The 18,073-nt window shown below is 40.8% G+C and overlaps 2 protein-coding genes across 4 annotated transcripts in view; one reads left to right on the top strand and one right to left on the bottom strand.

Moving 5' to 3' along the window:
• ITFG1 (integrin alpha FG-GAP repeat containing 1) overlaps positions 1–8,123 on the bottom strand; it is a 312,588-nt gene extending 304,465 nt beyond the window's left edge. Inside the window, exon 1 of the mRNA XM_030204383.1 lies at positions 7,716–8,123. Coding sequence (XP_030060243.1) covers positions 7,716–7,938 — 223 coding nt within the window. The 5' untranslated portion in view covers positions 7,939–8,123. The remainder of the gene's footprint in view (positions 1–7,715) is intronic.
• A 33-nt stretch (positions 8,124–8,156) lies between these two features.
• PHKB (phosphorylase kinase regulatory subunit beta) overlaps positions 8,157–18,073 on the top strand; it is a 435,362-nt gene continuing 425,445 nt past the window's right edge. For 2 of the 3 annotated variants that reach the window (XM_030204379.1, XM_030204381.1), the window contains exon 1: positions 8,157–8,312. In XM_030204379.1, the coding sequence (XP_030060239.1) occupies positions 8,249–8,312 (64 nt within the window). In that variant the 5' untranslated portion in view covers positions 8,157–8,248. Of the gene's footprint in view, positions 8,313–10,472; positions 10,586–18,073 lie in introns of all 3 variants that reach the window. The other variant, XM_030204382.1, reaches the window with a different exon arrangement.

Below are 18,073 nucleotides of genomic sequence, written 5' to 3'. Positions count from 1 at the left end.
TAAATCCTGCTTATCTGGTCCCTTCTTCACTACTGCCAACTCCAGACTTCGCGCCTTCTGTCTCGCTGCACCCTACGCCTGGAATAAACTTCCTGAGCCCCTACGTCTTGCCCCATCCTTGGCCACCTTTAAATCTAGACTGAAAGCCCACCTCTTTAACATTGCTTTTGACTCGTAACCACTTGTAACCACTCGCCTCCACCTACCCTCCTCTCTTCCTTCCCGTTCACATTAATTGATTTGATTTGCTTACTTTATTTATTTTTTGTCTATTAGATTGTAAGCTCTTTGAGCAGGGACTGTCTTTCTTCTATGTTTGTGCAGCGCTGCGTACGCCTTGTAGCGCTATAGAAATGCTAAATAGTAGTAGTAGTATTTTCTTAGGCTGCAAAGCCTATATCCTAAAAAAACTTCAGACCGTCCTAAAAAAACTTCAGACCGCCCGAAATACAGCAGCAAGACTCATCTTTGGCAGATCACGTTTTGAGAGTGCAACTCTTCTCCGTATCAATTTCTAACCCCAGACTTTAATCCACAAGATAATACACGGAGAATCTCCGAACTATATGATAAATCTGGTCGACCTTCCAGCAAGAAACATGTCTGTATCCTCATGAAAGTACCTCAACCTGCACTACCCCAGCTGTAAAGGTCTCAAGTACAAAACTTATTATGGATCCAATTTCTCCTTCCTGGGCAGCCGTCTATGGAACGCTCTCCCTAGACCTATCCGAGCAATCCATGACCACCTACCATTCAGAAAAGCACTAAAAACCCATCTATTCAAACAAGTCTACCCAAAAGACCCAGATTAATCTCATGAACCCATCTACCTTACATATACTGAAGAGAAAACGACATTGACCCAGAATCTATCTCCCACCTTACCCTCCTCTCTCTATTACCTGTCTCTACCTACCTACCCATCCATTTACTACCCCATCCATCCTTCTATTATGTTATACTTAATTTCCTACTTTACCTTACAGCGCTTTAGAAATGTTAAGTAGTAGTAGTAGTAGTACATAACAAAATTCTGTGTTACCTATTATTATGTAAGCCGCATTGAGCCTGCTTTTAGTGGGAAAGTGCGGGATAAAAATATAATAAATAAATGGGTCTGGGTACCCTTCTCTATAGTCTTCTGTGCCAACCACTAGGCTACTCCAGGGACCTGATTCTGCTCTAAGAGGAATTGCTATTATATGTACAGCTGTCAGAGAGAACTTGGTATGTACTTTCACCACTTGCGGGGGGGGGGGGGGGGGGGGGGGGGGGGTGGGAAGAGGTCATGCCTTTATCCCTCCAGTGATCATCTGGTCAGATTGGGCACCTTTTTGGCACTTAGTTGTTATTAAAACAGGTCTAGACAAAAACATCCTATTTTATTCTCCTGGACATTTTCACAATGTTTCATTATCACAGAAAAACGTACAAATCATAATCCCACCCTAGTCCCACCCAAAACATGCCTCCAACACGCCCCCTTGAGATTTAGACAAACTGCATAGAAAAACATCTTTAAAATGAGTTGCGGAAAAAATATCCGTCTGCCACTTTGTGCCATTTGTTTTAGACGTTTTTCTGTTTGCAAAATGAGCTCCTTAGTCTACAGTTCAACATCATACCAGGTATCTGAAATCACAACATAAAGGGATATTAATACCTGCCAAAACCAGACTGTATAAGTCTCTGGTGAGGCCCCAGAGTACTATATGCAGTTCTACAGACTGCACCTAAGATAAGATATAAACAGGATGGAGTCGGTCCAGAGGGCACCAACAAATTAATAAGTGGTCTTGAACACACAAAAAATATAGGGGCAGGCTTATGAAACTCAACATGTATACGCTGGAAGAGAGAAGGGAGAGAGGAGATATGATAGAGGCGTTTAAATATCTCAAGGGCATTAATGCACAGGAAGTGAGCCCAAAGGAAAGCTCTGGAACGAGGGGGCATATGATGAACTTAAGAAGGAATAGGCTTAGGAGTAATCTAAGAAAATATTATTTCACAGAAAGGGTGGTGAAAGCATGGAATGGCCTCCCAGTGGAGGTTGTGGAGTTGAGGACTGTCAGAATTTAAAAAGGCATGGGATAAGCATGTGGGATTACTTAGGAAAAAGAAGAATTAGGGGTTACAGAGGATAGGCAGACTGGATGGGCCATTTGGTCTTTATCTGCCGTCATGTTTCTATGATCAAAAGTAGGCCAAAATTCCATCTTCCTATCCACAAGATTTTTTTTTATTTTTTCAGGATTAGTTTTGAAACTACTCTGTTGCATCAATCCTCATATACATTCAAAAGATGTACGCATAAATCATAAGCATTCTGTAAAGTTGTCAAAGGAACTATCAAAAGAATGCCATCAGCCTATGAGCAACAATGAACCCCAAGCATTTTAAGAGAGTAGGGAGAACCCTGGGGAAGTCCTTGGTCCACCGATCAAATTTTGGAAACGTTGTCCTTGCCAGGTTACCTGTAAAGCCCTATTCTCAGGAAAGCTGTAAACCAACTCAATACAGTGCCAGTGCTCTCTGCAGAGCTTATCAGAAAATAAGTCATGCGACACTAAATCAAATGCTGTGGGAAAATCCAACTGCATCACAAAACCTTGATGCCCTTCATTTATAAAGACCCTGAATTCAGTTAACAAATCTGCCAACATTGTTTTGTTACCATATACACTGTGAAACCCTGAATAAGTTGAATCAAGCAACCCATACTTAACAGATGTTGCTGTAACTGAGCACCTGCTTCAGCTACCTTAAAGATGTTTAAATATGTCTGTGGCATACATGTACAGGAGGCAGGCCGCCTCCAATTGAAAGGAAACTCTGGAACAAGATGAAGGTGAAAGGAGTAATCCAAGAAAATATTTTACAGAAATGGAGGTGATAGAAATTAAGATTCTAGCTGAATCTATGAAAGTGTGGGACAAGCACAGAGGACCTCCAAGGGAAAGGAAGGGATGGTGGAGTGATAGTTGACATAGGTGGGTAGGCTGGACAGACCATATGATCTTTAATGGTCTATAGAAAAATGTATTTGAGTCCCAGTGGATGAGTAAGAAAATCAAAAAGAATCAGGAAGTTTCAGGATGGGACTGAACTTGAGTTATGTGCTTTATTTAAAGAATAGCTTCCTAGTGGAAAGAAGCCATTCAAGAAGTATTCTTATCAAAGTAATATTTACTTGAGGAGTTTGGACAGAGGTTTTTAAATTATTATATATTTTATTTGATAGTTAATTTTTATTGAAAGCAAAAAGCAAACATCAGACAAACAGGCAAACAAAACCCCCTTATTACAAATTATATGAAAAGAATGTTCCCTCACGTATTACTAGCAGTCAAAATACTACTACTACTACTTAACATTTCTAAAGCGCTACTAGGGTTACGCAGCGCTGTACAATTTAACATGGAAGGACAGTCCCTGCTCAAGGAGCTTACAATCTAAAAGACAGGTGTACAATCTAAAGACAAGTGTACAATCTAAAAGACAAGTGTACAGTCGATCTGATAGGGCTTACTATATTTCTCAAAAGGTTAGGTGCCGAAAGCAGCATTGAAGAGGTGAGTTTTAAGCAGAGATTTGAAGATGGGTAGGAAGGGGGCTTGGCGTAGGGGTTGAGGAAGATTGTTCCAGGCATAGGGTGAGGCAAGGCAGAATGAGCGGAGCCTGGAGTTGGCAGTGGTGAAGAAGGGTACGGAGAGGAGGGATTTGTCCTGTGAGCGGAGGTTACGGGTGGGAACATAGGGGGAGATGAGGGTAGAGAGGTAGTGAGGAGCCGCAAACCGGGTGCATTTGTAGGTAAGGAGTAGAAACTTGAATTGTATGCGGTATCTGATCGGAAGCCAGTGAAGTGACTTGAGGAGAGGGGTGATATGAGTATATCGGTTCTGGCGGAATATAAGATGTGCGGCAGCGTTCTGAACGGATTGAAGGGGGGATAGATGGCTAAGTGGGAGGCCGGTGAGGAGTAAGTTGCAGTAGTCAAGGCGAGAGGTAATGAGAGCATGGACGAGAGTTCGTGTGGTTTGCTCAGAAAGGAAAGGGCGAATTTTGCTGATGTTGAAGAGGAAGAAGCGACAGGTTTTGGCAGTCTGTTGGATATGCGCAGAGAAGGAGAGGGAGGAGTCGAAGATGATTCCGAGGTTGCGGGCAGATGGGACGGGGAGGATGAGGGTGTTATCAACTGAGATAGAGAGTGGAGGAAGAGGAGAAGTGGGTTTAGGTGGAAAGACGAGGAGCTCGGTTTTGGACATGTTCAGCTTCAGGTGGCGGTTGGACATCCAGGCAGCAATGTCGGATAAGCAGGCCGATACCTTGGCCTGGGTCTCCGCGGTGATGTCTGGTGTGGAGAGATATAGCTGGGTGTCATCAGCATAAAGATGATACTGAAAACCATGAGATGAGATCAGGGAGCCTAGGGAAGAGGTGTAGATTGAGAAGAGAAGGGGTCCAAGGACAGATCCCTGGGGAACTCCAACAGATAGTGCATTACAGACCACACTGGTCCCAGTTCATGCATTTGGCTCCTCTGCACAGCTGTCAGTTGTTCCATCAGGGTAACAAATTGTATAAGAGGGTGCCAGGATTTTCACGCTGCTGCTATAACAAAATGAGCAGCATATATTATACACTAAGATTCTGCAATCAGATGGTCCATGTCTGATGGATATCTATTGAGCAGACAAATCTGTGAAGTAAAAGTCACAGAAATTCCCAAGACTGAATTGAGCTTACCCTGTACTGAAATCCAGAAGGCTGACACCACCGGGCACTCCTACCATATAGGGAGAAATGACTCCAACTGGCCAAAAGCACCCCTAACAAGTAGGGTCCAGTTTCAGCCCTCTGTGAAACTGTGCAGGTGTAACATATCAATGCAGAAGTTTCAGTACATTTTCTTTAACATGGGCAGACACAGAGTACAACATTAGTATTCCTCACAATCTCCTTCCATTGCTTTACAGAATAAGAAACAGATGCCAGAGGACCAGACATTCATAAAAGGTAATAATTGAAACCCATTCTATGGGACGATTTTACACAAAGCTGAGATTAAGCCCTGAGGAACTACTGGCAAGGTCTAATGCACAAATATAGATAAAAATCAGAGCAATTCAATGCACAGGTGTGACCACACCTTGAATATTGTGTTCAATTCTGGTTGCCGCATCTCAAAAAAGATATAGTGGAATTTGAAAAGGTACAGAGAAGGGCGACAAAAATGATAAAGGGGATGGGATGACTTCCCTATGAGGAAAGGCTAAAGCGGCTAGGGCTCTTCAGCTTGGAGAAAAGGCGGCTGAAGGGAGATATGATAGAGGTCTATAAAATAATGAGTGGAGTTGAACGGGTAGATGTGAAGCGTCTGTTCACGCTATCCAAAAATACTAGGACTAGGGGGCATGCGATGAAGCTACAATGTAGTAAATTTAAAACGAATCGGAGAAAATTTTTCTTCACTCAATGTGTAATTAAACTCTGGAATTCGTAGCCAGAGAATGTGGTAAAGGCAGTTAGCTTAGCGGAGTTTAAAAAAGGTTTGGACGGCTTCCTAATGGAAAAGGCCATAGACCGTTATTAAATGGACTTGGGGAATATCCACTCTTTCTGGGATAAGCAGTATAAAATGTTTTGTACTTTTTTGGGACCTTGCCGGGTATTTGTGACCTGGATTGGCCACTGTTGGAAACAGGATGCTGGGCTCGATGGACCTTTGGTCTTTCCCAGTATGGCAATACTTATGTACTTAATAGAGAGGAGAAGTAGTCTAGTGGTTAGTGCAGGGGACTTTGATCCTGGGGAACTGGGTTCAATTCCCACTGCAGCTACTTGTGACTCTGAGCAAGTCACTTATATATATATATTTTTTATTTGTACCCCGTGCTTTCCCACTCATGGCAGGCTCAATGCGGCTTAGGTACTTATTTGTACCTGGGGCAATGGAGGGTTAAGTGACTTGCCCAGAGTCACAAGGAGCTGCCTGTGCCTGCAGTGGGAATTGAACCCAATTCCCCAGGACCAAAGTCCACCACTCTAACCACTAGGCCACTCCTCAGGTACATATAAGTACCTGTATATACTATGTAAACTGCCTTGAATGTAGTTGCAAAAACCACAGAAAGGCAGTATATCAAGTCCCATTCCCGTTAAATGCATAGAATACTAGCATTTGTGTGTGAAATTAGGAGGAGGGGCAGAGCAACATTTATACACTTGTACATTATAAATTATGCATGTAAATGTCACATTTTGGCAAACAATTACACCAGCCACAGACCTGGAATACATGCTTGTGCCTAGTATGTGCATTGCTGTTATGGAATAACACATAAGTCAGCACCAACTACACGTTTAAGTACTGTTATAGAATAGGGTACCTAACTTGTTTTGTCCAGTTATAGAATTGCCCCTTAATAACCACTTAGCTATATGAAAATAACGATCCCCTATTTCTATAAACTTCCACATGCAACTTTGCATGCTATGTGTCAAATTGTGCATGCAAGTTACAGAATGTCAATTACACCTGTAACAATTATTATATAAGCTGCTAATTGGCATTAATGAATACCTGGCTAAAGCTGTAGTTAACTGGTGCTAGTTAATTAGCAGCTACCCTTAGTCAATATTCTACAAATTGAGCAAGCAAAAAAAATCCATAGCGCACGTCTGCAAGAGGGATGTGTATGGTACGGACATGGGTATGCATAGTATTTTATAACTTGTGGGCATAAGTTCATACTGACAGCAGTTAGCCCTGCGGTAGACAGAAGAACCAAAAAGACCCCTGCAGTCTTGAAGATGCAACACAGTGACGGTGAGGCAGAAATAGAATACAGATGATGTTCACTGGAGTAAGAACTTTATTCAAACACATCAAAGACTCGAGCTGTATTTCGGTCTATGTGGCCTGCGTCAGGAGTCTGCTATAGGATGTTTTGACTTCTAGCTTCCAAACTAAATCGAACAAACTGATAAAATAAGCTCAACGTGGTCAACAACACAGAGGCATATTTTCAAAGCACTTTGGGAGGCTAAGTTCCATAGGTTTCTATGGAACTTTGGGAGGCTAAGTGCTGAAAATGAGCTTGACAGTCATTGGTGTGAAACGCTGCCAAAGAGCTCAAACATTCTGTAATGCTGCCTACAGCAAAGTAGTCACTGGTGAAAAATAGGCTGCAACTATCTTGCTGTAGGCTGTGTTATAGAATGTTTGAGCTCTTTGGCTGTTTCGCACCAATCACTGTTTTGTTCACTACTTGAGCTTATTTTACCAGCCTGTTTGATTTAGTTTGGAAGCTAGAAGGTCAAAACATCCAGATGCAGTGTCAAGTTTTGCATGTGTTTTAATAAAGTTTTTACTCCAGTGAACATCGTATGGCTTCCATTTCTGAGTCACCTTAGCAGTTAGGCCTGAGCATTTACAACAGGCAGCCATTGAGCTGGTGAAAGTGCTCATGCCTAAAGCAGGGCTCACAACTGTGCACTTACACTAGTAATCTATAACAGAAATTGCATAAGTAGTTGCCAACATAAAATTCGTCCTTAGTGTGCATCATCCCAGCACCTAACGTTTATTCAATCTGCACAGAATCACCACCTCAATGAAAAGAGTAACAGACCAATACAATCCTAATTGGAGAGAAGATCATCAGATAAAACTAAAACAAGAGAAGGAAAAACAAGAAAGAACTGACTGGATCTGATGACGAAGATGTCAGTTTGTTTGTCCGCATTGAAATCCCCAAACGCCGCCACCGTACCAAAGGACTCAAAACCGAAAAGTTCGGCAGTGACATTTTGCAGCGTGGCCTGAACCCCGGGACAGCACAGCTCCACCAACAGCAGCAGTAAAAGGAGATGAAGGAGCGACCGGCGGGGACCATGCTGTCCATGGCCCCCTATCTCCCTCTCTCTCATAACAGAAACCTAACGCAGCGACACTCAGACACTGCCCGAAGACAAAAAGCAGCTTCCTACTGGCGTCACAATTTCACTCGGTACCCGCGTTAGCCTCCACTGCCTGCAGCCGAAGAAGATGTGATGATGAGGGTAACCGAAGCCGGCGTCCACAACAGTGAGCATCCGGGCCGACCTCTCTAGCACTAGCTGCTACTTCCTGCTCGGTACCGCTTTACGACAGTGTCGCGCTGGTGTGCAACTCGGCGGCGCTTATCATAGTAGGGTCGGTACTCGGGAGAGGGTCAACGCGCGCTGGTGGCCGCGGGACATGGCTCACTTGGCTGATGTTAGCTGGAAGGTTTTGGAGCTGAGGGCCAGGTCCAAGCGTTCAGGTTTGGCACAGCACACGTTAACTCGCTTCGCTGCAACGCTATAATGAAGCACTAGTCGGCTTGCTGTGGGTTAGGGGGGAGGGGACGACTGCATACTCATGTTCGGCTAGGCTACTGTGCTCTCCAAGGCATTTGCCTATTTTTGGAACATTTGGCTTGAGTCCTGTCCTGATCCTCTGTAACCTACGACGGTCACTGAAAAAAAAAAAACCCCAACTAAACATACACTTTGAACGTACTGTGTTGGTTAAACGTTGCCTGAAAGGTTCTGATACCATGTTTTTGCTCTAAGAAACACGAACTTAAATTGCCTTAACCTTGCTTTTTAACTGGCACTGTAATTCAATAGCATCACACCCTATAGCAAATTCCACGTTTGTTTAGAAAGGTTCCTTAGTCGACCTAATTCCGGGTTTCCCGGTGGCAATAATTGCAAATTTTACTATTATAAATAAAAGTAGTAATGCTGGGTCAGATTAAAGATCCGTGGAACCTAGTATCTTGTCTTTGAGAGCAGAGCCCAAAGATTAGATCCATTCCCTTTTCCTCACTCACAGGGATAAGCGGTAGACTTCATCAAATCTACTTGGCTAATTGTTTATGAACTTTTTTTTTTTCCCAGGAACTTGTCAAAACCCCTTTTAATCCCAACTATGCTTGTTGCTTTGCCCACATTTTCTAACCTTAATTCCTTGGCACCAGTTCTGCAGTTTATGCCATAGTTAAAGCTACCCATTAGATTTATGACATATATTCTACTCCTTGCATTATTTCTAACGATCCTATCCTGATGTATTTTGAGACCTGCAGTATTGATTTCAGTGGGTAGAATCAGGAGCTATAAATACAGTACTGCTCTGAGATTTTTAAATTAAAAAGCAGGACTGGCCAAAAAAATCTGTCTTGGATCTGGGTAGCTTTGCAGCTCTGGCATACTGGGTTTCATTTGGAGTTTTATCCACATTCTTCTAAACTCACATTCCATCACTTTGTAGCTGTACGCATAATTCAGGACTTATTTTAAGAAATAAAATATGTTTTGCATATGCTTTTCATACCAATCCAAGAAGACCAGAGAGTAAAGATTTCAGAGAAGAATGCTAACTTTGTTGATATTTATTTACTGTTGTCAAAATTGACAAAGTATTGCTCAGTAGCCTTGACAGCATACTAATTTGTATAATTAAGTCAGGGCTGTCTGGCCTATCTGTTCTTTTTAAAGCTATGGTAGTCAATATGCATTATTAAATTTGCTTCTCATGAAATGAGATTACATCACACATCAAATTAGAATTAATACCTGGTCAAATTATTACAAAGGTATGTTATGTTAGTGGTTACTGGTTTGTCAGTTTTCCCTTTGAGTGATTAGTAAACAAAGTACTTGTGCTATTTTAAATTTTAACAGCACAGTGCACAAATTATTGCCAAATTTCATTATGAAAGTTGTTACAGTTAGCAACGCAGGTTTATTTTTATACCTATATAGAACTGAACATTAATTTGATATTAACTTTTTAGACATACACTAAAAAAAATGCACCATAATTTTAAAATAAGAGGCCCTTTTACTAAACTGTACAAAAATATGGCCTGTGCTATGTCTAGCACATGGGTTTCCCATACGTAACTATGGGAATCCCGTGCCTTTTAAAACAGCTGTAAAATGGCCATATTTTCCATTTTTGCAATAATGGCTGTGCACTAATTTTCCCATTAGCACATGAGCCATTAACTACACCTATTTTCTAGGTGGTAAGGGCTCTCACGTTAATCAGTTAACGTGTGGTGATATAGCTGCGCGTGCCTACTCTCCACCCTCAGTACTAAAAAATACAATTTATTTTTTAGCATGTGGGAAGTGTGGGCAGATGCCAAAACTGTCGTGGGACACCTGAGCGCGCCCCACACTAGTGGTTTTTAACCTGCAAGAAACACACCTTAGTCCTTACCGCAGCTTAGTAAAAGGGCCCCTAAATAAGTAAATGTGAATAATTAAAATAAGCATGTTTTTGCAATATTTTTAATTTGTTCTAAAATGGTGAAATGATTGAAATATAATACATTTTATTTCCTTCGGTTTGTTTTGCACTGCATCAAATTAACTGTGCTAATATTGCTTTAATTTTGTGGTAATTGCTGCTAATCTCTACTAATCAGTTTTGGGAATTGCTGTGGTTTAGCCTGAGACGATTACAATTAGCCACAAGAATTTGAAATGGCCAGCTCAGATGATGAGCGCATCGCATCTCTGCATATTTTCTCAAGGTCTGGTAAGTGTACGCATTAGAAGGCGATTATCTAATTATGTTTTTGCATTTGTTTCTTTAAATGGCATTACGCACTTTTCTGTTTGGTTTAAAATTGATCATTGAAACCAGGAAGCTAAAATTGAACAAGAGGAATGTCATGCATGCTCAATTTCCACATTTGATTTTTTTGGTTTGTTTAATTGTAATTCTGAGTTTAAAATTGCAATAGTGGTTTGACATGAGAGATTTTTGATAGATATGGAATGCATTCATTCCTTTGAGCAGATCTAATAACATTTGTTGTGGTATCATGTATAGGGTAGCTAGTATGCTGTTTTTTAAGGAAATGAAATTTCCAGAATTTACGGTAAACATTTTAGGAGTTTGCACATAATGCAAACATATAATTGATATTAATGCAAATAAAATGTGATAAAAGAACAGAAACCCGGCATATTATGTTTCCAAATATGCATCTCTGCATATTTTCTCAAGGTCTGGTAAGTGTGTGCACTAGAAGGCAATTATCTAATTATGTTTTTGCATTTGTTTTTTTTAAATGGAATTGCACGCTTTTCTGTTTGGTTTAAAATTAATCATTGAAACCAGGAACTAAAATTGAACAAGAGGAATGTCATGCATGCTCAGTTTCCACATTTGATTTTTTTGTGTTTGTTTAATTGTAATTCTGAGTTTAAAATTGCAATAGTGGTTTGACGTGAGAGATTTTTGATAGATATGGAATCCATTAATTCCTTTGAGCAGATCTAATAACATCATTTGTTGTGTTATCATGTATAGGGTAGCTAGTATGCTGTTTTTTAAGGAAATGAAATTTCCAGAATTTACAGTAAACATTTTAGGAGTTTGCACATCATGCAAACATATCATTGATATTAGTGCAAATAAAAGGTGATAAAAGAACAGATAGAAACCCAACATATTATGATTCCAAATACGTAAGAGGGAAAATGAGGCCTGAACATTTGAATCAGATTATTTCCTATTCTATAAAATGCCAAACATGCTGTCATCCACTATAGTCTTCACTCTGTTGGGATAGTTTGCATAAACTTATTTATTTATTTATTTTTTGCATTTGTATCCCACATTTTCCCACCTCTTTGCAGGCTCAATGTGGCTTACAATACATCATGAATAGTGGAAACATATAAGAAGATATACATTTAGCATTACAGAAGGAACATGGGTTATATGATAATGGTAAAACATACTAGTAGTTTAACAAGCAAATATTGTAAGGGAATTCTGGATATTTGTATAGGAGTTCACATTTGCTGATCTTTGTGGTATGCCCTGTCAAAGAGATGGGTCTTCAGTAGTTTGCGGAAGTTGGTTAGTTCATAGAGCGTTTTTAAATTGCGCGGCAGCGCGTTCCAGAATTGTGTGCTCAGGTAGGAAAAGGTTGACGCATGCGTTAGTTTGTATTTTAGACCTTTACAGTTGGGGAAGTGAAGATTAAGGAATGTGCGGGATGCTTTTTTAGCATTCTACTACTACTACTACTATTTAACATTTCTAGAGCGCTACAAAGTGTACGCAGCGCTGTACAAACACAGAAGAAAGACAGTCCCTGCTCAAAGAGCTTACAATCTAATAGACAAAAAGTAAAGCATTTAAATTTAAAATATTTAAGCAGTCAAGCACAAGAGAACAGTCACAGAAGGACAGAAGATGTTGAAGGGTGGTCAGTGTGATTAGGTGTAACTCTGTGGTAATTCTATCAGGTCTGACATGTAGGCTGGGGCGTCTCCGTGAATGATTTTGTGAACTAGGGTGCATATTTTGAATGTGATGCGTTCTTTGAGTGGGAGCCAGTGTAGCTTTTCTCGTAGGGGTTTAGCACTTTCATATTTTGATTTGCCGAATATTAGGCGGGGAGAGGGATCTTGGGGTGATAGTATCTGAGGACCTGAAGGCGACGAAACAGTGCGACAAGGCGGTGGCAGTAGCTAGAAGATTGCTAGGCTGTATAGAGAGAGGAGTGATCAGCAGAAGAAAGGAGGTTTTAATGCCCCTGTATAAGACGTTGGTGAGGCCCCACCTGGAGTATTGTGTTCAGTTTTGGAGGCCGTATCTTGCGAAGGATGTTAAAAAAATGGAAGCGGTGCAAAGGAAAGCTACGAGGATGGTATGGGATTTACGTTCCAAGACTTATGAAGAGAGGCTTGCCGACCTGAACATGTACACCCTGGAGGAAAGGAGGAACAGGGGTGATATGATACAGACGTTCAAATATTTGAAAGGTATTAATCCGCAAACGAATCTTTTCCGGAGATGGGAAGGCGGTAGAACGAGAGGACATGAAATGAGATTGAAGGGGGGCAGACTCAGGAAAGATGTCAGGAAGTATTTTTTCACGGAGAGGGTGGTGGACGCTTGGAATGCCCTCCCGCGGGAGGTGGTGGAGATGAAAACGGTAACGGAGTTCAAACATGCGTGGGATATGCATAGAGGAATCCTGTGCAGAAGGAATGGATCCTCAGAAGCTTAGCTGAAATTGGGTGGTGGAGTAGTTGGGGGGAAGAGGGGGGTGGTTGGGAGGCGAGGATAGGGGAGGGCAGACTTATACGGTCTGTACCAGAGCCAGTGATGGGAGGCGGGACTGGTGGTTGGGAGGCGGGTAATACTGCTGGGCAGACTTATATGGTCTGTGCCCTGAAAAGGACAGGTACAAATTCAAGGTAATGTATACACATATGAGTTTGTCTTGGGCAGACTGGATGGACCATGCAGGTCTTTTTCTGCCATCATCTACTATGTTACTATGTTACTATGAGTCTAGCTGCAGTGTTCTGAGCTGTCTGAAGTTTCTTGATTATTTGCTCTTTGCAGCCAGCGTAAAGTGCGTTGCAGTAATCTAGATGGCTGAGTACCATTGATTGTACCAGGTTGCAGAAGACTGTCCTTGGGAAGAAAGGTCTTACTCTTTTTAATTTCCACATTGAGTGGAACATCTTCTTGGTTGTGTTTTTCGCGTGACTCTCATGTTTTTAAATATTTGTCAGTATTATTTATCCAGTCATTTTTTCCACATCAAAGTATTCCCGTACTGTGGCTAAACGTTAGCAAAACTCAGTTTCATGCTTGTTTTCTTTGTAGATGCCAATGAAATCGTGCATGAATGAGTTAATGTGAAGCTGATTTGCAGTTTATTCCCAGTGGACTTCTGCACACAATATTTTAAAACTGCAAAATTCTGCATTGTTTGCACAGAATTCCCTCAACATAAGGCCTAAAATCTCCTCCTTCCTTTTCCCTCCTCCCAGTTCCCTCTCTCACTCCAACTGCAATTCTCTCCCTCCCTCTAACTCCCAGCATGACTTCTAATTCTGTCTGCTCCCAAAGTCCTCTCCTACTTGCAGTACCCCCACCTCTCATTCTCTCCCCCCCCCCCCCCCGGTGCACACCCCTACCTCTTATTAGTTCATAGTTCATCTATATTTCATATACCACCTATAAAGTGACTGTCTAAGCAATGAACAATACATTAAAATATAAGGGGTAATATTTTAATGTGAAGAACACATTAGGGGTGCCTAGGTTACAATTTTAACAAATCAATAATTTGAGCCTGCTAAAATTACAATAGTAATCTAATACATGAAATACTGGATATAATTATTACCTAAGGGCTTCTTTGTCAAAGCCGCACTAGCGATTCCTACGTGGTGAATGAGAGGACATCCATTCAATTCCTGTGGGCTTCCTCTCATTTTCCGTGCAGGAATCGCTAGCGTGGCTTTGTAAAAGAAGCCTTAAGAGACAAAAATGAGAGGGAGGGGTAACCATGTTAGACAAAGCAACAAAAGACAAATTACTAAGGACAGTGCGGTCAGTGATGAACACAGCAGAAAATGAAAGGGCAGGGCAATCAAGTGTATAAATTTGCAGTGCTGCCCCGTATTATTAGAATGAAAAGCAACAGTAAAATGTTTTTAGCATTTTTTTAAAAGTTTTTTTTTTTTAATGAATATCAGTTGGTTAGCTGTTCCATAAAGTGGAAGCTACAACACTAAAGCATGATTCATGTGTACAGACAAGGTAAATGAGATGGAATGACTAGAAAATTTTGCTAGGATGATCTGAGAAAATGGGAAGGTGTGTAAAGAAGTAGGAAATGGATTAAAAAGAGGGGCAACCCAGACTAGTAAACTTGGTGGGCTATGATGAGGGTCTTGAAAGAGATATAGTATGAAATTGGTACCAGTGTTTAGAACATAACGGGATAGCCCTATCAAATTTCTTTGCTCCAAATATGGTTAACAGATGTGTTTTCGATTATCTGAAATCTCCTTTTGTTAGGATTTTATTCCATGAAAAGTTGCAATAATCAAGGGAGGATAGAATGAGTGAGTAATGAACATAGTGCATCCTGAACATAGTACACCCTGATCCCAGTGGGCTTTACTGAACGTAACTGTCTCAAAGTGGAAAAATACTTCTTAACAATGGTGGAAGGTTGCGAGTTAAAAGTAAGACCAACATCAAAGGTAATGCCAAGAATCTTAACAGCTGAACTAAGTAGAATAGTTGTTCCCTGGATCTTTGGCAAGAATGTATTAAGGGGGTTCAAATACGAGGGGAATAATCCAGCAGTTGTCTTTAAGGGATTTAGCTTCTTGCCATTTTCTGCAATCCAGGTTGCATTGATATCAGTACTCCTAGTGAATTAATTAGAAGTGTTGAGAGTGAAAGGAAGACATTGAATAGTGTAGGCCCAATAATAAAGCGTTAAGGAACCCATAATGAACAGAATGCTATATAGAAATAGTGTTTTATTGGTGAACTTTCAAGGAATGTTTGTCAAGATAAGATTGAAGCCAAGCAAGGGCAAAGCCAGAAATGTCTAGGTCAGAAAACCTTTCAGAGAAGAATAGGGTGGTCCATAAGATCAAAGACAGCAGAGAGGTCAAATGAAAGCAACAGGACATCTTTACCCTGATCTTGGTTAGTCCTCCCCTCAGGTACACCCCCCCACCTCTCATTCTTTCTCTTTCCCTCCCCAGTTATCATTGTATCTCCTTCCGCACCAGTGACACATCTCAGCTTCTTCTGTCTTTGTTCCTACTCCCATGGCAGAATCTCAGCTTTCTTTTCTGCTTCTCCCATCTCCAGGGCATGTACTCTACTTTCTCTGCCCCTTCCCATCCCCCCTGGTGCATATGTTTATTCAAACTTGATATACCGCTGTTACTTCAAGCAAGGTCAAAGCGGTTTACAGTAATACAGTAAAATATAAAATAATAAAAATAAGAAACCAATAAAAGAACTTCATTAATAGATAGGAAAGAATAACTATATTCAAACCAGAGAAATGTATATTTGAGCAGCATATAAAAAACACGAATACAAAAATAATGGATACACGTTCTCTCAACCCGCCACGGGAGTCCTCTACAGCATTAGGACCCAAAAGCCAATTGGAAAAAATGAGTTTTTAGTTTAGTTTTAACGTTGGTTAAAGATAATTTATTATGAATATCTGGGGGGGGGGGGGGGGGGGGGGAGATCGTTCCAGAGTTTAGGTGATAGAAAGAAAAAAGCAGATGATCTAGTTGATTCCAGGTAAGCATATCTAGGCGAAGGTAGAGTAAGGCGGTTAGAATCTAGAGATTGAAGATTATGAGATGGGGTGTATGGGATAACAGCATTAGACAAGTAAGATAGCTCTCCAATATGAAGAACTTTGGGAGTCAAAAGAAGGACTTTAAATTGAATGCAAAAAAGCAATAGCAACCAATGTAGTTTAGAAAGATGAGGACTGAATCAAAACATCCAGCCCTGAGAAGCATTCTAGTTGCTGCATTTTGAAGTGTTTGTAAATAGGGTAGTTTACAATAGTCAATTCGTGATAAGAGAAAAGTGTGAAGAAGAATGGTGAACAGAGGCAAACTCCAAGCAACATCTAACAGAGCGAATCCTATGTTTACTCTGCTTTCTCTATCTCTCCCCCCCTCCCCCCATCTCATGGCACATTCAGCTTGATCTGCACTGCCTCTGTGACACACATTCAGCAGGCATCAGGTGTCTCTTCAGTCTCTCTCCCCCCCTCCCTCAAAGAGATCATGAGGCAGGAGCAGGAGGTGAAGGAAGTGAACTACTGCACAGCGGGCCACTTACTCCTCCATCCTAGAACCAACTGTTTATTTGAACCACAAGGCTGTATGGAGGCCAGTAGAGGGGGAGGAAATGGCCCAATGTGCAGCCATTCACTTGATCTTCCGCCTCCTCTTTCCACATACATCTGCAGAGGAGGGGGAAGAGAGACTGAAGAGAGACCTGATCCTGGCTCCTTCACAGAATTTTTAACATTCTAGTGAAGGTAGGAAGTGCTGCGCTGCAAAGTTGCATTGTTTTAGCATTTATTCCTGACACAGGCATTCCTAACAAACGAACAAAATAAACCTTCAACTTTTAATGGAATCTCCCTCTTTTTTTTTTTTTTTTAATTTGTTTTTTAAATCTCTGATTTCACCAGTTTCCAAAACCTTTGGGTCAAGCTACTACATGTGTATGTATGTACCATCTAACAAACATTCCCTTATATTCTAATTTCTGGTTTATTTTTAATTTTACATTGCATTACTGCTTGTATTCCGCAAGTTCCCAAGTGAGTTCAATGCAGATCACAGGAGAAGAATAAGCAGGCACACCCTGCGAGCTAATAGACATAGGGGCTCATTTTCAAAACATTTAGATTTACAGAGTTCCATAGGTTACTAAGGGGCTCATTTTCAAAGCACTTAGACTTACAAAGTTCCATAAAAAGACTTTGAAAATATGCCTCTATTTAACTTTGTAAGTCTAAATGCTTTGAAAATATGTCTCATAGTCCTATGTTAAAAGTAGATACCATAAATCATTACAACACAGAAATTAGTTTACAGACAATTTTAGGAAAAAAATTCTTAAAAGGAAATGTTTTCAGTGCTTTTCTGAAAACAGAATTATTTTGTATTTTTCTCAAGCAAAATGGGATTGAATTCCAAATGGCTGGAGCTTGATACAAAAGGCTCACAAAGAAAATAGTTTTGTATTTCAATCTACTAGGAGTGGGGAAATGAAGTTGTAGATAATCACGGAGACCTCTACTTTTAGTAGTGGTCTGAACCCAATTAGATGCATAGGCTGGGGCTAACCCATAAAGGATCTTAAAGACCATTATGCAGACCTTGAACTGAACATGTGCCTCTATCGGCATCCAATGAAGGGCCACCAGCATAGGGGAAACTCTTATCACTTTTATGGGCAGAGAAAATTAGGCAAACTGCTGTATTCTGAACGGTTTGGAAATTCTTTAGAAGGTTCTTTTAACAGGCTCCATAAATACTATTACTATAATCAAGGATAGACAAAAGTAAGCTTTGAACAACCGTTGATTCAACCTCGTTGTTGGAAGTTGATGCTTATTTGTTCTCACTTGCTATTTACTGATCTTCACACGTAGCCGAGTACTTGATTTTTGTTTTTTCATACAAGGGATAT

The sequence above is a fragment of the Microcaecilia unicolor genome, chromosome 5 (genome assembly GCF_901765095.1).
Source record: "Microcaecilia unicolor chromosome 5, aMicUni1.1, whole genome shotgun sequence".
In the NCBI taxonomy this organism is placed as follows: Eukaryota; Metazoa; Chordata; class Amphibia; order Gymnophiona; family Siphonopidae; genus Microcaecilia; species Microcaecilia unicolor.
The sequence above is the reverse complement of the archived record's forward strand: the minus strand, read 5'-3'. Positions and strand labels throughout refer to the sequence as shown.